Source organism: Pelophylax lessonae (assembly GCF_965119305.1).
Source record: "Pelophylax lessonae genome assembly, chromosome: 6".
Classification (NCBI taxonomy): Eukaryota; Metazoa; Chordata; class Amphibia; order Anura; family Ranidae; genus Pelophylax; species Pelophylax lessonae.
The window spans coordinates 296,139,563-296,164,181 of NC_138773.1; the positions used below are offsets into that span (position 1 = coordinate 296,139,563).

At 42.7% G+C, this 24,619-nt stretch overlaps 1 protein-coding gene across 2 annotated transcripts in view; it reads left to right on the top strand.

The window, feature by feature from the left end:
* The window catches only part of OBSL1 (obscurin like cytoskeletal adaptor 1), a 162,950-nt gene that overhangs the window by 25,824 nt on the left and 112,507 nt on the right, over window positions 1–24,619 (top strand). For both annotated transcript variants that reach the window (XM_082260933.1, XM_082260934.1), the window contains exons 3-5: window positions 136–402; window positions 15,586–15,846; window positions 21,815–22,090. In XM_082260933.1, the coding sequence (XP_082117059.1) occupies window positions 136–402; window positions 15,586–15,846; window positions 21,815–22,090 (804 nt within the window). The remainder of the gene's footprint in view (window positions 1–135; window positions 403–15,585; window positions 15,847–21,814; window positions 22,091–24,619) is intronic.

Here is a 24,619-nt window from a genome sequence, read left to right on the forward strand (position 1 = left end):
CCTTGGTCCATAAGAGGTATAATGGTATTATGTAAAATTATTTGGATAAACCAATAAGTAATAAAGTTATTGAGTGTTTGTCCTAGACATAAGACTGTTCAATACTAATCAATTATGCCTCTTCTTGCTCTGCAGAGGTAGGTGAGCGCTTTCCTGCGCCGCTAAGAGACATAGCCGTCAGAGAAGGTCAGGACGCAGTGCTGGAATGTTCAGTTCCCGAAGGCACCCGTGCCTCCTGGTACCTGGAAGATCAAAGACTTCACCCAGGAAAACGGCACCAGATGGAAGAACATGGTCCCATTAGACGCCTGATCATTCGAGGAGCTCGGACGGATGATGACGGGGTGTATGTGTGCCAGACCCACAAAGGGGCGCAGAGTATCGCGGAGGTATTAGTCAGAGGTAAGGTCCAATTTTTATTAACTTGATATTATTTTATTTCTTATTTCTCTGTGTTCATTAGAGCTGCTGCACATGCTTAGTTGATGGGGAGGTGCACATTACACATCAATCTAGCGCAGTGCTTCTCAACCTTTTTTCAGTCAAGGCACCCTTTAAAATTATGGATGATCTCAAGGCACCCTCCAAAATTAAGGACAGTCTTGAAGCACCCTTTAAAATTAAGGAAAGTTTTGAGGCAACCTATTATAAAATGTAAAAACTATTCTAATAGTTTTACATAATGCAGCAACATCCAACATTAGAGGTGATTTATTCTTCCAAAGCAAATACACTTATGCAAACTGGTACTGACTAGTATTCCAATGTTTCTCCTCTCCCTTTAGTTTTTCTCCATCACTCAGCTAATGTGACCCCAAAGTGGAGAGGGGCAGGGGAGGGTCAAATAAGGATGCTTTGCAGGCGATTGACATCCTCCTTATCCTCTGTGGATCATCCTTCTCATCTGAGGATGTCATTGGTGGTTAGTAGGTTGACAGCCAGGGGGTCGTAATTGTGCATATTTGAAACCTGTGGTTTTGTGTAACTAAAAAAGGTTTCATCCACCCACCAGCTTGTATACAATTTTGGGGCAATAGTTAGGCATTTTGCCAAGGCGCCCCTAAAGAAACCTCAAGGCACCCCACCTGGTTGAAAAAGGGCGATCTAGCATAATGAGGAGCGCTGGTTCTGTGTTGCCATCTAGTGATCAAAATTGGTGCAGCATTTACCCCCAAAGTTCGTTCTTCTTTTGAAGAGTTTTTTTTTACCACTATCAGTGATGTTTTTGTCAACAGGGCACGATAGAAAAACCTATTCATTAGCAGAGTTCTGGGAAAATAAAAACATTTTTTATTCCATTTAGGTCATTCAAAATGTATGTTTAAATACTGCCAGTAAGGCTGGCCAAACCCGGTGCAAATTTCTTTCCTGCAACCACAGATTGCAGGAAAACAATTTGCACGATTCCCTGATCAACACAGACAATGAGAAGACAGGAGAAGACAGTGATTATTGCTAGTGGCTACAGCAGCTGCTAGTGACAATTGTGAGAGAATTCCGCAGGCTGGTTGTACCCAAGTTGATCAACTTTGTACATTCATCCTGCCCATTAACGGTCTGAATCTCTTCCGGCGCCTACTGAACAGGCCAAAATTCAAACCGTGTATGGCCGACCTAAGGGTATCTAAAGCCAACACCTTATTTGTTGTTTGGATAGAGTGGTGAGGGATTAGAATGCCTGTCAGGTTTTTATTGCTCTTTTTGTCCCTGATTGGGGAGGTTTTCATTTGTCGGCAGTCATTGTCACTGGGCTGAAAGTGAGAGAAAATCCAAAATTTTGAGTTGTCACCAGAATAGGAATAGAAGGGAAACTTCCAAAGGGGGAACTTGTTACATTGATAATTGTCCACAATGATTTACAGTATGTCCATTTGCAGAGATTTCCTCTTACTTCCTGTTGGGTCAACAGAGAAATCTCTTGAATAGGACACCAGAGGAGGACTGTCAGTATTGGGAGCACTGTCAGGCAATACTGCATTTTGCAGTGCTGTTATCCAAAATAGTTTCAGCCACTGGGGGCTAGAGGGGAAGGTGCTTAGGTGGGCTTGCATAAGGGAAGTGTAATATAGGTTAGTATTGTTAGATTTTAAAGCATAACTCCACTTTTGTTGAGAAAAAAACATTTCCCTCTGGGGTGATCTATGATCATTACAAGGATTTTAACAAACTGTGTTGCAGATTCCTATCTTTTGTTATTCTGAAGAAATCCCTGTTTGCTCCTCTGTGCTGAGTGGGTCAAATGGGAGTGGTTTCATAATTATCTATCAGCTGTGGCAGCTGCAGGGCTCTAAGGAGGAAAGCTGCTGGGTCTGCATCCCTTTAGACGTGTTCCATTTTTGTTGCAGGGGATGCCAGAAATCTGACTAAGGCAGACTTCTGGGAAATTTGGTGAGTCAATCACACAAGCAGGAAATTATGTCTCTGGGGGTGTGGTCAGTATACATTCTGTGTACAGAACACCTCGAGGCAGCCATATTGCATTTTCAGACAGTTACAACAGCTGCAGATTGAAAAGGAAAGGTCATTTTTAATACCATTCAATTACAATATGATTTGTGTGGAATTGTATACGCTATATTATTTTTTCTTTATTTACTGATTTTTTTCCCTATGAAAGTGGAGTTACCCTTTAAGAAACACTTGGGTACAGGGTCTAATAGGAGACTAAAAAGAGAATTAAAGCTAAAGTTTAGACAATATTGGGCAAACTTGGACCAATGTAATATACCATACCTGCGGGTTACCCATAAAAGCTGGAAATCACTGTAGTAGGCATCGCTGATCGCTACTAGTTTCTGGGTCCTGAGTGGCTGTCCCGCTGCTGAGTAAACATAATAGGTTGCTCATTCAGCACAGGCGCCATTAAGGAAACACTTTGCATTTTTTCAGTGAATGCAAATTGTTCTTTAATTGGATGAAGTAGAGAAGTGGGGTAGTAATATCACAAATTCCAGCTCGACTATTCATAAAACACTTTGTTCTCTAAATGGCGCCCGTACTGAGCAAGTGAGTATCCTAGACATAGGACTTGGAGGCTAGTGGAGATCACGGCAGCTCTGCCTGCTACACTGGTTTCCAGCTCCCATGGGGATCCCACAGGTATTGCACAAACATACTTACATTGGGCCAAGCTGGTCCAAAATAACTATACAAAAATTGCCATACCTGGAATTCAGCTTTAAAGAAATAGCTTACAACTGCTGGGACTTGTAGTTCCATATTAACTACGTGCTGCTATTTAATAAATAATAAAAATAAGAAGTGGCGCTAAATCCTAATAGTACAGTCATTAATAATCATATGGTAAATAATGTGGCATGAAAACACCTAAACATGCAGTGAATAAATTATGAGCAAAATATATAATAGAAAAAATATGTAGTAAAAAATCAATCAAGTATCTTCTATAAGTTGTAAACAGGCACAAACAGAGAGGGGTGCAGAGAGAGAACACTGAGAAGTTCAGAGAGAGAGAGAGAGCACATTGAGGGGTGTAGAGGGAGAGAGCACGGGTCAAAGTTCAAAGTAAAAGTTCCAAAGATGTGCAAAATAGAAGTTCAGGGGTGTCATTGGTTTCAGCAACGATTACACCCATAACACCACCATTTCCAGCGATTGCAGCATTCACATAGCAACACGTATAAAACAGGAACAAATCTGCGGTAGGTCAAGTAAAAAGAACGAAAAGGTAAGCAGCCACTTAACCAACTATGATACCAGCTGTAAATGATCAATATAAATAAGAAGTGACACTAAATCCTAATAGTGCAATCGTGAATAATCATGTGGCATGAAAAAACTAAACACGCAGTAAATAAATTATGAGCAAAATATATCATTGAAAAAATATGTAGAAAAAAATCATTCCTATGAAAATGATATAAAGAAAAAGGTGCAAAATCCAGTGTTAGGTGAACATAAAAAAGTCCATACAATGAAAAAGTCTTTTCAATATTAAGTACCATAAGGTGTAAAAAAAGTGTATAAGTAACATTGATTCATGAAATTCACCACTAACACTTAGCATTCGCTTCTTACCAGATAGCATGAACCATAAACTATAAGGGTCAATAAAGCACAAAATAATATCCGAGATAGGCGGTGACGGCTCACCAGCAGCTTCAGACGGATCGGGAACAAAAAAATGAACAAGCATAGTGAAGCCTGCTAACATTTAAGTCCTTTTATTTAAAATATATAAGAAGCACCTTTGATAAGTTGTAAACAGGCACAAATGAGTCAAAAACCAGCAGACTGTCAGCTCACGAGAAAGGAACACTGTGAGTAACGGCTAAGCAAGCGTGATATCTTCAGTAACAGCCAATCCCGACACGTTTCGTCATCGGTGACGTCTTCTAGAGGCAGGCTGAGCGTCAGATACCATGCTCCATTGAAATAAATAGTAACACACAGTCTGCGGTAATTGGTTAAGCTAGTTAGACAAAAGATCGGGGGGGGGGGCACAAGATTGTTTATTGAGCCAAAATAGGTATATATAGCTAAAAAAATAAGTGTATATAAGACCATTCACATGAAAAGTACTAACCAGTGATTGATCAGTATACAAACCCATGGTCAAAATGTTAATGACACAGTTAGCTGTTATTAATAAAACAGTTTATGTCCCAGTCAACATTAATGCCGAATGGGACATAGGTCTTAAGATTATATATCCATTGAGTTTCACAGCGAGTGAATTCCCTCCTAATATAACTCATGACTCATAATTATTTTTGGTTCGGGAAACAGTATTACATACAGAATCGTAGAATTGCTATCAGTGCTAAATTTGCACCCAGCATGGCCAATTTATTCATGCCCAAATGGGAGGAGGATGTCGTCTATACTGACAGGCACCCTAATTTGGTGTTTTGGGGTAGGTACATCGACGACATCCTCCTCCTATGGAAGGGTGACACTGTTTCATTGACCAGTTTCATAGATTAATTAAACAGTAACGATTGTAGGATTGTTTTACAATGTGAATAGAGCAATGAAAGTGTTAACTTTCTTGATCTCGCTATTAAAGCTACCAACAATTCACTTGAGACAATGACTCATTTTAAACCACGGATCGGAATTTATATCTGGAAGTGGACAGCTGTCATCATCCATCCTGGATCTAAAGCCAGTTTTTGCGTTTGAGATGTAACTTTACCAATATTAAAGACTATTATCAGCAAACTAGTCTACTCAAAAGTCGTTTTCTAGAAAAAGGTTATGATCCAGTAGATCTAGATAGGACCATTGCGGAAGTGGCTGATAGAAATAGAGAATCGCTTTTGGATACAAAATCAGCAGCCATTTCTGATGGTTCTTTTGAATGGGCTTTTAACATTTCCTATTCTAGTCAGCATTGGCAGTCAAAAGGATTATTAAAAAACACTGGACAGTGATTAAAAACGATCCTATCCTGGAACCACGATTGCCCAGTAGACCAGATTAGGTGTTTAGTGGTGCATCCTTATTAAGAAACACACTAGCTCCCAATGTTATACAAAATCCCGCAGAATTTGCTTTTTTCATGACCTAAAAGGTTTTTTCTTATGACACTAATGTGAGGTGTGTAAAATCAATCACTTTAAAGGGAGAAAAATCACTTCATTTAAATTTAATCAGACTCTTAGAGAATATGACATCAAGTCTTTTATAACCTGTCATTCTAAGAATGTGGTGTATATGATGTCTGTCCCTGTGGGAGGCAGTACATAAGGAGGAGGGTCAGAAAACTACAGACTCGATTGAAAGAACACATCAAAAATATAAAAGGGTTTCCAGGTCACAGTGTTTAAAAACACTATATGAAATACCAGGACAAAAACCATATGGGTCCAACTTTTCTGGCCATTGATTGCTTCTCTCCACATTGGAGGAGTAGTAATATAAGGAGGGAATTCTCCTTTATATTAAACTCAATGGATCTATAATCTTAAGACCTATGTCCCATTCAGCATGAATGTCGACTGGGACATAATCTGTTTTATTACCAACAGCTAACTGTGTCATTAACATTTTGAGCATGGGTTTGTATATTGATCAATCACTGGATAGTACATTTTATGTGAATGGTCTTATATAGATTTATTTTTTAGCTATATATACCTCTCTTTGGTTCAATAAACAATCCCTTGTGCCACCCCTTTCCCTCGTCCCCCCCCCCCCCCCCCCTTCACATGTTTTTACTTTACATGTTTTTACTTAGTTCAGGATAGGTGGGTTACATGTCACTGTGATAATAATAATCACACATTACATTACTTTTCTGTATGTGGTTTACATAAGCAATTTATATTTTAATGATTATTTATGTTTCATTATGTACAAATACCAGTCATGGATTATTTGTAAACAACAGAATGTTGGCTCTGAGCTTTTTAATTTGAATCTTTTAATTTGTCATATGGATTCTATTTACTAGATGGAGCAGCACCTATTGTACACTCAACTATGTAACATGTGTGTGGCTGCGCTAGATCCATTTGCATACGATTCATTGCATATGATTTTTTCTTGCATATGTTTTTTAATTGGTCATATTGATTCTTACCATTAGATGAAGCAGCGTCTTTTGCACAGATAATTATGTACCGCATGTGTGTAGCTATGCTAGATCTATTTGCATATGATCCTTTGTCTCACTAGCTTAACCAATTACTGCAGACTGTGTGCTACTGTTTATTTCAATGGAGCGTGGTATCTGACGTTCAGCCTGCGCCTGGGAAGGTGTCACTGTTGATGAAATGTGTCAGGGTTGGCTGTTACTGAAGACATCAATCATGCTTGCTTAGCTGTTGCTCATGGTGTTCCTTTCGCATGAGCTGACAGTCTGCTGGTTTTTTACTTGTTTGGGCTTGTTTACAACTTATCAAAGGTGCTTCTTATATATTTTAAATTAAAGGACTTAAATGTTAGCAGGCTTCACTATGCTTGTTCAATTTTTTGTTCCCGATCCATTTGAAGCTGCTGGTGAGCCGCCACCGCATAGGTGTGCGCAGCCTATTGCATTAGGGTGTGCACCCCGAAGCTCAAACACACATGCCTTTCTCTGCAGCCTCAGCTGCACTGGACAGTGAATGAATGAGAAGAGCTCTGTGCTGAGCGGCTTCCTGTTCATTCACAAACTGAAGCATAGTAAACCTAGTTGTGTTCACAATGTTCATTTGGAAAAGGAAGGCACCAGTAAATTACATATTTACCAGCCCCTTTCCCCACTCTTCATCCTGCAGCGTAGTGATTAGGGTGTGCCCAGGCACACCTGGCACACCCCCTGCGCACGCCTATGCGCCACCGCCTAGCTCGGATGCCGGGTTATTTTTTGCTTTTATGACCATTATAATTCATGGTCCATGCTACCTGGTATGAAGCGAATGCTAAGTGTTAGGGGTGAATTTCATCAATCAACATACTTATACACTTTTTTGCACTTTAGGGCACTTAATATTGAAAAGGACTTTTTCATTGTACAGATTTTTTTATGTTCACCTAACACTGGATTTTGCACCTTTTTCTTTATATCACTTTCATATATATGATTGATTTTTTTCTACATATATTTTCAATTATATATTTTTCTCATAATTTATTTACTGCGTGTTTAGTTTTTTCATGCCACATTGTTTATCACAGTGGTTCCCAACTCCGGTCCTCGGGACCCACCAACAGGCCAGGTTTGCAAGATAACTAAATTACATCACAGGTGATCTAATTTGCTGCTCAGTGATTGCAGTATTCTAGTCTGCATCCCCCAAGGTAATACTTAAAATCTGGCCTGTTAGTGGGTCCCGAGGACCGGAATTGAGAACCACTGGTTTATCACATGATTATTCACAATTGCACTATTAGGATTTAGTGTCACTTCTTATTTATATTGATCATTTACAGCTGTCATCATAGTTGGTCAAGTGGCTGATTACCTTTTCATTCTTTTTACTTGACCTAGCACAGATTTTTTCCTGTTTTATACGTGTTGCTATGTGAATGCTGCAATCGCTAGAAATGGCGGTGTTACCTTGATATGGGTGTAATCGTTGCTGAAACCGGTAACACCCCTGAACTTCTATTTTGAACATCTTTGAAAGTTTGACTTTGAACTTTGACCCGTGCTCTCTCCCTCTACACCCCTCAATGTGCTCTCTCTCTCTCTGCACCCCTCAGCATGCTCTCTCCCTCTGCACCCCTCAACATGCTCTCCCTCTCCTTCTGTGCACCACTCAGCGTTCTTTCTTTGCACCCCTCAGCATGCTCTCTCCCTTTGCACCCCTCAGCATGCTCTCTCTCTCTTTGCACCCCCAACGTGCTCTCTCTCCACCCCTCAGCATGCTCTCCCTCTCTTTCTCTGCACCCCTTAGCGTTCTCTCTTGGCACCCCTCAGCATGCTCTCTCCCTTTGCACACCCTCAGCATGCTCTCTCTCTCTCTACACCCCCAACGTGCTCACTCTCCACCCTCAGCCTCCTCTCTCTGCACACCTCAGCATGCTCTCTTCCTCTGTACCCCTCAGTGTGCTCTCTCTTTCTGAACCCCTCAGTGTGCTCTCTTTCTCTGTACCCCTCAGTGTGCTCTCTCTTTCTGCACCCCTCAGTGTGCTCTCTTTCTCTGTACCCCTCAGTGTGCTCTCTCCCTCTGCACCCCCTAGAATTCTTTCTTTCTGCACTGCTTAACATGCTCTCTCTGCACCCCTCAGCATGCTCTCTCTCTCTGCACTCTTTGTTGGTCACATGACGTCACTTGTGTGGCTGGTTTGTTGGTATTTCAGATGCGTGTTCAGCTGTTCCATTTTTAATAATTGAGTTGATAATGATTTTAATGATTATATTGTCAGCAGGAGTCAGCCACCAACATCTGTTATACCAACTTAATTTGTAAGAGCCTTTTGCTCTTCGTCCTTTGCACACACAGCTGTCATTACGGCTTCTATAAAATGCCCAAAAACATGCCTATTTTTAGACGTGTTATCAGCTGCTTTTTTCAGCGAGGATCCAACGGCTTAATGTTAATACTAAGTGCTGGAAACATGTGAAAAGAAGATGGAAACAGCCAAAGTGTCACTCTATCCACTGCCCAGCCACTTCCCCAGAGTTTGTGTGAAGCAGAGCCAAAAGAAGTCAGAGCGGACCCACCTGAAGAACAGACGAGAAGCTGAACTATTTTAGTCATGCCTTCACTTAATTCTCACTGGTGAGGGGCAGCTCACCTGAGTTTTTCGGCACCTTGGTCACTGCACCATCACACTTTTCAGCACCTGCCTCCTGGGACGGGCCTTTTGGCCAGCACCAGAGGAATTTTTTATTCCTGGCCGGGGGGGGGGGGGGGGTCTGTCAAGGTCTCGCACTTTGGCACTACCCAGCACTTCTCCACTTCCCCTTCCCCACTCTGTTTTTCTTTGTCGTGTGTTCACGTTTGTCCCTTTTTGGTTGTTAGTCACTTGCACGATTAGTACGGCGTAGGTCCTCGGGCCTGCCCTGAAAGTCTTGGGAGGGGGTGGATATGGCCTTCTGGCTTAGTTCGCCCTCTCTCATGGGGTCTCCCTTCGGGGGAGCCCCACCTAGTACTTGGGGTGGGCTGTTTCGGCAGTCCCCCTGGAGAACGGGGTCTGCCTGGCTTCGGCTGGGCGGACCTAAGTGAGTACCTCAGTCCCCATCAGGAGCTTTGCGCCCCGGGGGATCAGGGTCTAGGCCCTTCCTCTTCGGAGGAGGGCTATGTGTACGCCTTGTGCACTTTTTGTGTGTCTCACGTTTTTGCGTGTGTGCACTTTTTTATGCACCGGGTGTTAAGTCTTTTGAGTGTGTTTCACACACCACGGGCTTTAAAAAAAAAAAAAAAAAAAAAAAAAAAAAAAGGGGGGGGGGGGGGCTTAACTCAATTCAAGACAAAATCAACAAGACCACAGTGACCTACTTCAGAGGTCTGTAGACTTTCTAAACAAAGGGACAATTTACTGTCCTCCAGGCTTTCAGAAGAGCAAGACTTTTAGGAGTTGAAAATCCCCCCCCCCCCCCCGTTTTCAGGTGGCAGTAAATCATGAAACAATGAAAAGAAGTGGGACCCTTTGTTTCAGCATTGCAGGTCCTGCTCATCCTACCATTGGCCATGGCAATAGGGCTCCTAGATTCAGCACAGAAGGATCTCAGTTTTAGGCCACGGATAACCACAGTATATCCATATCATTGTGAGTCCATCTAATTATTTGATTTTTCCCGCCAGCACTGAAATTACCCCAGTGTGCCTTAAGCAGTCTTCTTCAGGCTTAAAGAAATCCCAGAGTGTCTCCTCAGATAAAAACTGGCAAAAAAAGCACTGGACTAAAAAAAAAAAAAAAAACTGTCCCTAAGTTAGTAGCTCTTGCCAACTTAAAGAAGAGCCCCTGTCTCCAGCTATCTGAGCGGAAGTGGCAGTGGGTACCCGCTCCCCCCCAAAAAGTGCCAAGTGTGGAAGTGGAAGTGGAAGGGGGGAGATGCAAACAAGCAGGACTTTCCCTTTTGGCCATTCAGACAACACAAGATGGTGGGTGATCTCACTAAGTGAGAACCTCCTATTTTTTTGGTGAACAGAAAGAAAAGGTCACCAGACTATCAGCTCAAAAGTCCATATATCTTTATCCTTGACAGTATAGTGACAACCAATGGAAATGCGGTAGCTAATGCGTTTTGGGGGCCAAAGAATCCCCCTTGGGCTAGGATTGCTGGAATTAATGCATAGACTATGGTAAAATCTCCTAAAAAGGGAGTTGGATCTGAAAATAGACAAATGCAAATGCTAATCCAATTTTGTTTCTCATTTATTGACCACTTCCAGCACTTTCCTGCTGGTGGTGGACACGGTGAGAAGCTCTGGTACCTAGTACTCTACTGACTCTGCTGATGGCTGTCTTGTTACCTGTCCTTGCTTTAGAAATCCATGGCACAAGATCGATGACAGCAGAGAGGTCACCTGGGGGCTTCATGGAATTTCTTCTAGGGGGGCCCCAATCTGTAATCACACCCTTGCTCTATGCAAAGCTAAAAAAATGTAGCTCTGGATACATGTTAACAAACAGATGCCTGTGGAGGTACCTACAATTCATTTTTATCATTGTTGCTTTTAGATAAGAACTCAGAGATTCCAAATGAAAAGCACTTAACAACCCCCCTATCCGTGTGGATAAATACAAACACTTTTAAGTAGAATTGAAGCCAAATACTTTGGATGGCGTGGGGAAGGTTTAAATTCTCTCCTGATAAAATGCTGGGGAAGTGAGGAAAAAACAGCGGGGATACAGAGAGCAATTAAAACCTGGCAGAGGTTCTAACCTTTCCTCACTCTATCCAGAAAACGTTTTGGCTCAGGTTCCACTTGAATTCTTTCCTAGATATTAACTATTACATACGGTATACCAACCAGCAAGAAATAAAGTGTCTTTATGATAATTCTTTTATTGGTGTGGTAAGAGGCTGGCATTCCTGCAAAAGGGATGTGTTAGATGGTCAATTCTGTAATTGGCAACACTTCACCAGTCGAAGATTTGCTGAAATTCAACTCCCATTATCAATAGGAGACAATGGTGAGATGGCTGGTTTGAACAGTGAAGGGACAACTGTAGAGGAAAATAAAAGTTCAATCTAAGATATTTTATTACTGGTGAAAGAATTGCTCATCTGACAAGAGTCACCACCCTTTGTGGTGAACACTACTGCTGCTACCCCCTTTGCTACAGTTTAGGCTTTTAAAATTGTAAAAATAAGACCTTTAAAGGTCATTTGCCCTCACTTGCTAGAGATTTGCTCTCACTTCCTGTTGTACTTCCGGAACAGGATGTAAAGGGAAATCTCCCCAGCCAGACCTAGACAGCAAAGAGAAACATTTTCCTACCCAAAACGGAAAAAAAAAAAGTTTTGGTTTTAAATGTACTTTATTGTCATTGACTGCACACATCAGAAACTATTTGCAAAACTACAAAGCTGTAAGCCAGAGGTCTGCAAACTTTGTAAACCAAGGGCCAATTTTCTGTCCTTCAGACTTTGAGGGGGCAAGTGGTAGTAGAAAGTACCACAACATCAATGGGAGTAAACAATGCCCTATCATTGGTATTGATGAGAGGAACAGTGCCCCTTCATCGGCATTGATGGGAGGAATACTGGCCCATCATTGGTATTGATGGAAGGAATAGTACCCTGTCATTGGTATTGATGGGAGGAATATTGTCCCATTGTTTTTATTGGTGGGAGAAATAGTGTCCCATTGTTGGTATCAGGGGATGGAATAGTGCCCCATCATTGATCATTGTCCCATTATTGGTGTCAATAGGAGGAATAGTGCCCTATTGTTGGTGTCAGTGTAATAAAATAGTGCCCTGCATTTGGTGTCAGTGGATGGGATAGTGCCTCATCGTTGGTTTCAGTGGGAGGAATAGTGCCCCGTTGTTGGTATCAGTGGCAGGAATTAGGCCCCACTGTTGTTGTCAGAGGCAGATATAGTGCCCCAAGGGCCGGATAAAGGCAAGCAAAAGGCCACATCTGGCCTCCTAGCCGCAGCTTGGAGACCACTGGTGTAAGCCAAAACATCTTTACCCAAGCCATTGCTTTAACTTTTATTCTATCATTTGTAATTAAAGCTATGTAGGTTTTTTTTTTTTTTTTTTTATGTTTCCTGACAAGATTCACACAACTTTCACCAGTTACAATTTTTTTATTGTATGTATTGTATGTAAAACTGGGGGACTCTTGGGTGAAAGCGTTGTTGTTTGAATCTAGGGTAAAAGCATTGATAAAAAAAAAACACACAGAGGTCTATTTAAGTACAGATATTGTGCATGGTGTATTTGTAAATTTTGCTGTTTCAATTTTTTTAATTCATTATACATTACCCTTGTTAAACTATAGCGGGGGTATTGAATTAAAATTCACGGAGGTCCGGTCTGAACCACATTTTTTTTCAGCTCTCTCCTCCTATATCACAATCCCTATACATCAGTATCCTCAGCCCCCACACACACATCACAGTCCCCCACTTCTCATCCGTTTCCCCTCCAGAGTAGTGTTCTCAGGGCTACCCACCCCTTTGCATCACACACCCCCTTTATTCACAGCAGTTCTCAACCCCTCTTCAAATCATCGCCCCCCACCCTACACTACTGAAAGAGTGTATCACCGTGCCTTACTAAAATATTATATTTCATTTCATAATATATTTCAGCTCATGCCCACTTTCCAATGGAATGTGGGCCCCTTGCAATTACATATTAATGAGCCATTTGACACACCTCATTCATACACCCTGGACATCAGACAGTTGGATATTTTGCATATAGACGACAAGACATTGACAGGTGTTGACATGTTAAACACCTTTTCATTCATTCATTTATGCACTTAACAAGTTAAGGCTTCACATAGAGATTACTGACACCACCTAAACACATTTAACAATTGCTTACATTAACACATGACAGCTGAACACAGACGGATCGGCTCTCCCACAAAACACAATCTCAGACACACGACACCCCACACTTACAGAAATGTATAGGGAAAACAAAGGCCTTTCATGTATTGTTTCTGTGAGATATGTTCTATTGTTAAATTGACTCATGAATTGTAACCAGTTTCAAGCAGTTTTTGCCACCCAAATATCCTTTAAATGTGTGAGCGAAACTTGAAATAAACAGATGTGTCTATGCCTTGCTTAAGTGCTCTGTGTCCTCGCATCTCCCGGCTGGAAGAGAGAGAATTCACTATACAGGGGGGTTAGCAATTGAAGGGCCATATATCATCTTGTAAATTCCCTTCTGACGAGATTGAGCTAACAACTATTGTTCTCTAATGTGCGCTGACCTCTTCACATCAAACATCCACACCACAGCACTGCCCCCTTCGCATCCCCTTAAAACACTGCCCCCCTCTCATATTTCTCCACCACTGCATTGCCCCTCTTTACATCACCCCCCACGGCACTGACCCCTCCTTTTACATCAATCCCCCTCCACAGCACTGCCCCCCTTCCCATCACACACACATCCAAAGTAGTGTCTTCTGCCCCCTTCACACACCTACCTTGGACAGGGCTTGGGAGTGGGAGCTGTCAGAACATTTCTGGATTGGGTGTGGGACTTTTTAATACAAAATAATAATAATGATTGGTTTAGCACCAGTGAATGATGAAGGTCACATTCGCTGCTTTTTAAATATACCCCACAATTCTGGCCATAAAGAGTAGTTATCAGGGACAGAATTGCTTTTGTGACATTCTTTACAGAAAAATAATGTTGGATGAATATGGGTGAATAGGGATGCATCTATAATGCACAGTACTGCAACCACAGCAAGATATCAATGCAGCTTCATCACAACTCGGCTCAGTCACTACCCAAAGTGTTAAAGCCCCATCTCAGGCAAAATATGACCCCCCATCCCTTCCTCCCTCCCAGACATCTCTAATCAATCCTACAGGATTTTTATTTTTCCTTACCATGATTTAAGGTATACCCAACTAAGACTGCTAATCAGGATGCAAATTGTCCCATGCTGGCCAGTCCTCTACCATTCTCTTGCAACAGTGTTAATTTTGGCAGCAAATTTCAATTTAGTTTTAGTCTTAGTCTTAGGACTAAAATGGCATTTTAGTTTTAGTCCCATTTTAGTCTTCTGCAAGTGTTTTAGTTTTAGTCGTTAGTTTTAGTCGTATTTAGTCGACTAAAACTCCAGTACATTTTAGTCGACTAAAACGTCCTACCTTTTAGTCGACTAAAACTCATTTTAGTCATCTATAATCGAATGGGTGTAGTTCAATTGTAATTTGTAATGCATTATTTAAGCATTTCTCTTCAATTTCCAAACTCATTATATACTACTGCTGGTCTTGGAGTGAAAAATCTAATATGTTATTATTTATGGTATTAAGCTTTGAGCATGCACCAGTGTTCATTTTGGCAGCAAATTTCGATTTAGTTTTAGTTATAGTCTTTTGACTAAAATGCCATTTTAGTTTTAGTCGTATTTTAGTCGACTACAATTGTGTTAATTTAGTCGACGAAAACGTTTTAGTCGACGAAATTAACACTGCCTTGCAATGGCGTCACACCTCTTCTGGATCCTGAGACAGCTATTAGGAAGTGCCCAAGTCACGTAGGTATTTTTTTTTTTTTTTTCCAACACACGTAGGTATTTTTATCCCCGAGATAGGCTTAACACAAGAATAAGGACCTTCTTTACAATAGGCATGTGGCTGTCATTTTCAAATCTCATTGAACTAAAAATATCTGTCACATTTTTTAACTAAAGATCTCTATCCTGGTGTGTAAGCATTGGGAACTGAGCCTTATGTTATGGAACTGCCACATTTTATTAAACCTTTTATTATCATCACTCTGAACATTCCTATGTAAAGGAATTAACACTATCGTGTTAACTTAATTGTGAGTTTTTAAAAATAGAAATTTTAGCTCGATTTTTTTTTTTTAGTAAACCTCAGGTGAGTTTAGAGAAAAGTGCTGTATCACATGATCACCACTGCCATCCTTTCTTATTTGTCCATAACAATTGAACTCTTACATTGGAGATCCATGTCTGCCTGTGATGTTCCTTGTAACCACCATGTTGTCTCCATCTCCCAGGACCAATAGTGAAAAGGCTGCCCCGTCGCTTGGAGGTTGCGGAAGGTGGGAACGCAGCATTTTGTGCGGAGACGGAAAGTGAAGTGGAGCAGGTCGGTTGGACTCACAATGGTCATATCATGTTTGAGGATAATAGGACAGTGGTACAGAGTTTTGGAAGGACACATGTCTTGGTTCTGGTGGGGGTAACACAGAAAGATGGTGGCATCATCCAGTTCCATGCTGGACTTTCTGAATCCACTTGCCAGCTTCGAGTTAAAGGTAAGAAAAAGGGGTAGTGGGCTGATGGGAAAAAAAAACACTTGTATAAATATTTAAACCCTGTACTCTAATAAAAAGAGAGTAAAACAGCTGAAATCTTTACCCAATGAAAGACACAGCAAATTCCACGGACTGGGCTGTCATTGGGTGATAGAGGCTGGCTTTTGGGCACCAAGATTCACTGTTTGGTAAAGTAAAATGACCAATACCATGGAATAGGTCACATGACCTGACACTGGCACAATCCTTGAATTACGGTAGCTGTTTCTTTAACAAGATGATGTGTCAGACTGATGAAAGCTGGAGGGTCCAATATATTTTAAAATGGGAATGTGTTTTGATTCTTTGTCTATTTTAAATGGAAGGTTTATTGTATTACTGTTTGTATTCCCATGGGGCAGTTTTCCCTTCATGTTCTGTCCTGAAGACATAAAATTAGAGGAGATCAGGATAGGACCCCCCCCCCCCCCAATTTGACTGCCAATCCCCAGAACAGGTGTCCTTACTGGGAGATCTTCTCTCCACTCATGCAGACTTCACTTTACAGACAAACTGTGTAGTCCAGCCTCGGGAATGTGCTGGAAAATAGAGTTTTTGAGGCTGTGGAGAAAAAGGTTGACAGCTCTCATAAGTATCCTCAGAACTGCTCGGCGGTGCTGTAAAACATCGGAATGGGTGCCTGGTGGGCAATCAGCTGAACTGTGGGGGGAAAGACACAAGTACCCTTGCAGTAATCCCCCCCCCCCACTACAAGGGCTAAATACTACTTTTGGTGTAGGGTACCTTAAAAAGCAGTGTTACCTACCCTACCCCTTGCTCCACTAAACTCTCCTCTCTGTGCGACCGGTGCCCTGAAGTTGCTTCTCTTCTATCCAGTGTTAATTTCGTCGACTAATACCAACTAAATCGTTTTCGTCGACTAAATTAACACAATTTTAGTCGACTAAAATACGATTAAAACTAAAACAATTCAGTTGACTAAAATACAACTAAAATTAAAATGGCATTTTAGTCTTAAGTCTAAAATACGACTAAAACTAAAATGGCATTTTAGTCATAAGACTATAACTAAAACTAAATAAAAAATTGACATCATCAAAATTAACACTCCTCTGCTGGCCATTTCTATCACACGGCACTGGCACCCGGCCACCACCACATCCAGAGCAGAGCACCCACTGAGAGTTAACAGCCAGGCCAGCTATTACTGCCTCCCTGAGTCCCCTCAGACCACTCAACAGTCACCACTGGCATCAGATTCCGCCATCCATCCAGGACTGTGTGCGTGCATATAAGTCGCTGAGGCCCGCCCGGCCCATCCTGTTCAACAACTTCAGTTCAAAGTCAGACCAGAGACCACCCTTAAACCTGAGACCCCCATCCAGCACTCTGAGCAGCACTGTGTGCACTCACTGCACTGACTGCAGGCAGCAGCATTACAGGCCTCCTCTCTGACCTGACCATGACCATTTAGATGACTAAAATGAGTTTTAGTCGACTAAAATGAGTTTTAGTCGACTAAAATGTAGGACGTTTTAGTCGACTAAAATGTAGGACGTTTTAGTCGACTAAAATGTAAGATGTTTTAGTCGACTAAAATGTACTGGAGTTTTAGTCGACTAAATACGACTAAAACTAAAACACTTGCAGAAGACTAAAATGGGACTAAAACTAAAATGTCATTTTAGTCCTAAGACTAAGACAAAAACAACCATTTCAGAGCCTTGCAGGGGACCCCTTCATCAAGCATGTGTCCACGTCACATGCCTGATGAAGGGGTCCTGTGAGGCTCTGAAACTTCGCTTTTGTAACTATGATGTGATTGTCGAATGAAGCTTTGGAATTTTTTTGGAGATCCTTGGTGAGTTGGTGACACACATCTCATTTTGAATGTCTTTGGTTTCCAGCCGGTGGTCGCTGCAGCAGCCAATTACATTCACAGCCACTTTCAGGAACGTGTGCGTGGAAATATTGTGCTTTGCAGTGCAAAGGGAACCCCACATCAAGGGTAGTTTTGTAATTTCCATAGAGTTCCCCTTTAAAGATTGCATAAGAACTCTGCTTCAAATAGTGATCGGCCTGTAAATTGCTGCATTAGGGACACTCTGTAAGGAGTTGGCACAATATTCATCTCAGAAGCAACTTACTAATGAGATAAGCAAATGTGTGAGTCTCCTCTTACCTCCAGCTCTGCATCATATCATGCCTGATCTTTATTATAGCTTTGCTCTTCTTGTTTGCCAAACTCACTGTACGAGAACAAGGCAAAGTAATAGGCTGATGTATAAAATGGAGAGACCCCCATACCTGGCCAGATTACTGGTCACTTCAGATAACTGGACTGTGTATGGATCAACACTATTGAAAATAGAGCTATCATCAGATACATTTTTTTCATGTCAGGGCCATGCATGTTGAGCAATGAGTCATTGGGGTTGATTTTCTAAAACTGGAAATTGCAAAATCTGGTGCAGCTGTGCATGGTAGCCAATCAGCATCTAATTTCAACTTGTTCATTTAAGCTTTGCCAAAAAAGAAAACCTGGAGTCTGATTGGTTTCTATGCAGGGCTGCAGCAGATTTTGCACTCTATATTTATAGTAAATCAATGTCAATGTTACACCTCCATTATTAGTATTATTACTTCTCACTAAGATCACTGGACAGAGGCGTAACTAGAACCTTCAGGGCCCCGATGCAAGAAACCATGAAGGGCCCCCCAGACCCCTGGCCGGAGCCCTTCCCTTCAAGCCCGGGGCTCTTCCCACTAATCCTGGGGCTCTTTAATCTCATTGCATGGCCTTTTATTATGGTCCCGCATCAGGATCCTTTCACAAGTTCTGCAGTGGGCCCCCTTCCTGCAATCTTGGGGCCTCCCCACAGTGGTGAAATGCCAGGGCCCGGTCGCAAGTGTGACCTTTGCGATCCTGGAAGTTCACCCACTGGTTTGCTACCGGGCCCCCTGGAGCATGGGGCCCGGTAGCGATTGCAACCCCTGCAACCCCTGTAGTTACGCCCCTGTCACTGGACTAACCCTGACAATGTTTGTCTTTCTCTCCAGAAGGATGGAGTTATCTTTGTTCAGGCATAATCCAAGGCAGTGTTTCTCAGCCCATTTTCATTTGCAGCAATATTTAAAAAGTATGCAAAATCCAAAGGCACACCAGTCTAAAGTGAAAGTTGCTTATCAATGGAAAACTTGAGCATGTGATGAAACACACAGCCGCCTTGATGAAATTAGCTTCACAACAGTGGCCCCCCATTACATCAGAGGTCCCCCTATTACATCAGAAGCACTCCATATTATCAGAGATTCCCCACATCACATTTAAAGCCCCCCATCACAGCAGAGGTCCCCCATTTCATCAGAGTAACCCCTTTAAGTCAGAGGTCCCTCAACTCATCAGCGGCCCCCCATTACATCAGAATCTCCCCATCAGATCAGAGTCACCCCTTCAAGTCAGAGGTCCCCCATCATATCAGAGTTGCTCCTTTACAACCTCCTCCACATACTCCTCCCATGACTCCACAGTCTCCCCATCACACAGTCCCCCCACCTCAGAGCTCTCCCCTCACACATGCCCCCCAATCACATAGTCCTCCCATCACAGAGCCCCCCAATCATGTTACCTGGAAGCTAGCGGAGATCACTGTAGTAGTGGTGCCTACTACAGTAATTTCCAGCTTCCGGGGGGAAGGTATGGCATATGCATACCTACACTGGTCTCACAGGTATGGCACATGCATACTTACATTGGTCCAAGCTGGAACAATGTAACTATGGAAAAACTGTCATACTTGGAATTCAGTTCTCTTGTTGTCAATTTATGATGTACAGGGGGCCGCATATGATATTTGATATGAATTGCTGCAGGAAACTGTCATAGATTGAATACCTACTGGAGAATATGGTCCTAGAGCAGGGGTGTCAAACTCCATTTCATCGCGGGCCGCATCAGCATTATGGTTGCCCTCAAAGGGCCGGTTATATCTGTAGGATTAGATGTCCAGAGCACCCCATGGGGGGGGCGCAAAGAGGAGCCTTTCTACAGCTGCCCAGAGGAGTGCAGGATCTGGCAAAGTAGTTCTGTCCTCTCTGCTGTTGACTACAGAGACAAGGGGGGGCAGAGACAAGGTGGGTGCCGCAGCTGCAGGAGAGGTGCAAGGGCCACATGAAATGGCCTGGGGGGCCGCATTCGGCCCGTGGGCCTTGTGTTTGACACCTGTGTCCTAGAGGGTGCTACTAGAGTGGCGGGAGATTGAAGCCATACCATAGGAGACAGTCAGGGTATACATACACTAGAGTATATGTACCGTGCCCGAGCATGTTTGAAACCCAAAGTCATGTCTGTTTCAGTAGTATATTGTTTCGTCCTATCCTATGCTGATGTATGATTCAATGTACCATTCCCTAACCTGCATGAAAGAGGTGGTCTGGGCAATGGTTGGGTTGTACTTCGGCAAGGTACGCTTATGAGTGATCGCTAATTGTACCAGAACCCAAAAAATGAACACCAGAGATCAAAGTGGTCCATGACTGGTGGAGGTAATGGCATAAGCATGTACAGGCCCGGCACAATGTCAGTTCAGGCCAGTGGTGTAGTGGGGAGGGAGGACAATCGTACTCAGATATGGTACAAGGCAATGACTAGCATGAGTTCACCCTCAGAGGCTGGGGACATATGTCACCTGAGACTGCTGGGGTTCAAGGGCCACACAGGAAACCCCTAAGGGCCACAGGTTGGAGACGGTGGATAAAAAATCTCCTCTTTATCTACAGGTATCAATCTATACAGAGTGAATATGTCTATATACTTTAGCAGTAAGCGAACTTAGGGGCCCAAAAATTGTTTATGCATAGTGCCCCATTGGTGATCACCACTAGCATTACAGGGTTAATTTTCTGTTGGCTCATGCCCGGATAGTGGTCATTTTAGCTGGCATTGGCAATCTATTTTCAGATATATGCCTCTCCCCCCAGCCCTCGTCATTTAAATATAGGCTTGGAAATACTTTGTGTATTTATGTATTCTGGAAATATCCTTATTAAAGGGACAGTGCATGGACAAGGCAATGGGCTGTGTGGGACATAAAAAATATCACCCGCGCTTACAGTATATGAGTGAATGACCCCTAAAAAACAATTGTGCTGTTACACACAACTGGTGTTTAAAGCCAAATACAGAAAAAATAAACAGCGCTCACACTTATATGTATACATATTTTAACAGAAGTGTCCATTAAAGTCCCACAAAAAAACTTGTGTTCAGCGTTCCAAATCTCCCACATGCATAACAAAATTGTATTGATATATGCGTCACTCCACCATGTGCCAATCAACATATACCACACTCAGCAGGTCAAATTGACTCCTTGTTTTCCTTGTTTGCACAACAAAGTCAAAACAGACCTGAGAACTTTGCACATAAATGACGAAATGCGTAGGGCGGGACTTCCAGGCACATCACTTCTGGTCAAGTGGAACTCCATGCTGGGGTGCCAGCAATGCTTCCCGGTTCATTACTGTGAATGCCTGGTCAATTTGAATACACCGTAAGTGTAATTTTACTCTGTTTTGTGCTTTAAATAAATTTTATTACACTATGGGAGGCTTCTCTTTTCCTTTTTAATGATCCTGATGCATATGTCCAGTGGCTCTGGGAGGACTCAGGAGGCAAGTAGTGCTGGCAGATAGCAGGAGAGCAACTTCTCTGATTGAGCACATTATCATTCCTGGTATCAAGGTGGGAAATAAACCTGGAATGAGATTAAAATGCTACTTCCCAGAACCATAAACTAAAATGAGGTACAATAAAAAAAAAAAGAACTCCAGGATGTAAAATTGTGTAGAGGAGGACGGGGGAGGGGAGGGGGGGGGGGGAGTAAAACCTCCATGGCGTCCTTCATGCACACCGAACCAAAGATGGTCCAGAATCTTCTGTGTATTAATCTGTCCTTTTCTGATGCAGCTCGTGGGTCCAGCATCGCCGCGGCTTCTGGGGAGCCAGTCAGTAGAACTATGGATGCTGGACAGCCCATCTGTCTTAGCTGCCAGGTGCCCAGCTCAGGGGCCAAAGTGCGCTGGATGAAAGATGGTAAGGAGGTGGAGGCTAGCGGACGCTTCTCCCTCCAATCAGATGGCAGAATGAGGCGGCTTCTCATCTCTTCTTCAGAACCATTGGATTCGGGGACTTATACTTGTCACTCTGCTGACGACAACATCAGCTTCACCGTCACAGTAACAGGTAAGAAAACCTGCATTGATTTCCATTGACTGAGTAGAACTCCATTCCAATTAAAGTGTATGTAAACATACACCATATTGTCAAAAGTATTGGGATGCTTGCCTTTACACGCATGCACATTAATTTTAATGGCATCCCAGTCTTAGTCCGTAGGGTTCAATATTGAGTTGACCCACCCTTTGCAGCTATAACAGCTTCAACTCTTCTGGGAAGGCTGTCCACAAGGTTTAGGAGTGTGTCTATGGGAATGTTTGACCATTCTTCCAGAAGCGCATTTGTGAGGTTAGGCACTGTTGTGGATGAGAATGCCTGGCTCGCAGTCTCCGCTTTAATTCCTCCCAAAGGTGCTCTATTGGGTTGAGGTGCATGTCAGTCAAGTTCCTCCACCCCAAAATCGGTCATCCATGTCTTATTGGACCTTATTTTGTGCATGGGCCCAAATCATTTGGTGGAGGGGGGATGATGGTGTGGGGTTGCTTTTCAAGGCTTGGGCTTGGCTCCTTAGTTCCACTGAAGAGAACTCTTAAGGCATCAGCCTTCCAAGACACTTTGGACAATTTCATGCTCCCAACTTTGTGGGAACAGTTTGGGATGGCCCCTTCCTGTTCCAACTTGACCATGTTCCTGTTCCAGTGCACAAAGCAAGGTCCATAAATGTTCCCACATGAGTGCACACTAGTACGCGAAGCAAGGTCCATGAATGAGGGAGTTTGGGGTGGAGGAACTTGACAGGCCTGCACAGAGCCCTGACTCCAACCCAATAGAACACCTTTGGGATGAATTAGAGCAGGGACTGCAAGCCAGGCCTTCTCCTCCACATCAGTGCCTGACCTCACAAATGTGCTTCTGGAAGAATGGTCAAACATTCCCATAGACGCACTCCTAAACCTTGTGAACAGTCTTCCCAGAAGAGTTGAAGCTGTTATAGCTGCAAAGGGTGGGCAAAATCAATATTGAAATTACGGACTAAGACTGGGATGCCATTAAAGTTCATGTGCGTGTAAAGGCAGGCGTCCCAATACTTTTGGTAATATAGTGTATGTAGCACTGTCCCCACAGGGCCTGCTCAATAATGACTTGACGGACTCCCCTAATTATCTAATCAATGTCCAACAATCAAATGTCCCAAAATAAACTTGAATAGCAAATGGTGTAGAAAAACGAGAATCTTGAACAGCCTCCAAGGTCTCTTAGGAAATGTGCTTACCGAACGAACAATAAAAATCTGCGAGATTCATATGTCGAGGTGTATTCACAAGCCAGGGAGATTAACTGGAGATCATGTGCCAGGATCCTCAATGGGTGATGTCATATAATAAACATGAAAGAAAAATTCTCCATAGTGTGATACCGTACAGAAATTGAGTGAAATAGTGATCAACTGTATGAATCAGATTGGATTCCACCACCAAGTGCGTGCAAATCCTTTACCAAATGTGCAGCAGCTTACCAAATAAAAAATTAAGCCAGTGAATACCCAGTGTTAGGAAAAGATAAGGGGGAAACCACCACCGAATGTGAAGCCTCTTACCAAATGGAAATAAATATGAGCAGAATACGGTTAACTCCAGATGCACCAAGAAGCCAACAAGACACCCAAGGGCACTGCAAGCCTCTTACCAGTTAATAAGTAATAAGCACAGTATGGTCACTTGTTGCGCTTCCCCATCAATATGCAGATAAACTCCGGGACCCGATGGCATCAATGGATAAATGGTGTAGGGTTCTCAGTAACAGGATATTCAATACACCAGCCCAAGTAAAAAGAGAAAGCGCCAATAGTGTAATTTATTCTCACACATTTATTAATAAAAAAGAAAGGCACTTACAAACATAGGTTTAAAATCGCGTTTCGTCCAAGAAGACGTTATCAAAGGTGACCTTGGACGAAACGCCGTCAGGTCGCGGCGTGCTGACATCATTCCCGGAAGTTTATCTCAGGAGCGGATGCGCTTTGCCGTCCGGCCGGCGGCTTCTCATCCTTCGCGATTTGTTTATTCCATATCACTCAGCGCGACTTGTTTTTTCTATTTATTATCCAAGGGTGTGGTCACACTTGAAGTCGCTGCTTCCTAACTTTTTTTCACCTTAGCGCGGTTATCACTCTGTTTTTTTCATCCCCTAATTATCAGCACACGGTTACCTTGAGATATAATTAGTTGATCCCTCCTTGCTCCTGATGGCTTGCCACACAAATAAACAGTCTAGGGGAGTTTTTTTTTTTAATGTTTATTTGGAACTTGGATAGGAGAAGGGAGTAGTGGAATACTCCAGTTTGAACTATTCACATTAGCTGAGGACTTCTATCTCTAAGCCTTCAAGGTTGATTGGAAGCAGCTAGGCTGCTTAATCCACACTGCCACAAGTGTAGAAAGGGTTAAGTTTCTTGCTCTTCACTTCTTAGCAAAATGACTTAGTGGATGATAACTTATCGTCAGGACACTCACTAGCATCCCCTTTCAACCAACACCAGTCCCCTGACTATCCTAGGAGCAGGGGTGGCCCCCCTCAGGTCAGACCCCTTAACAC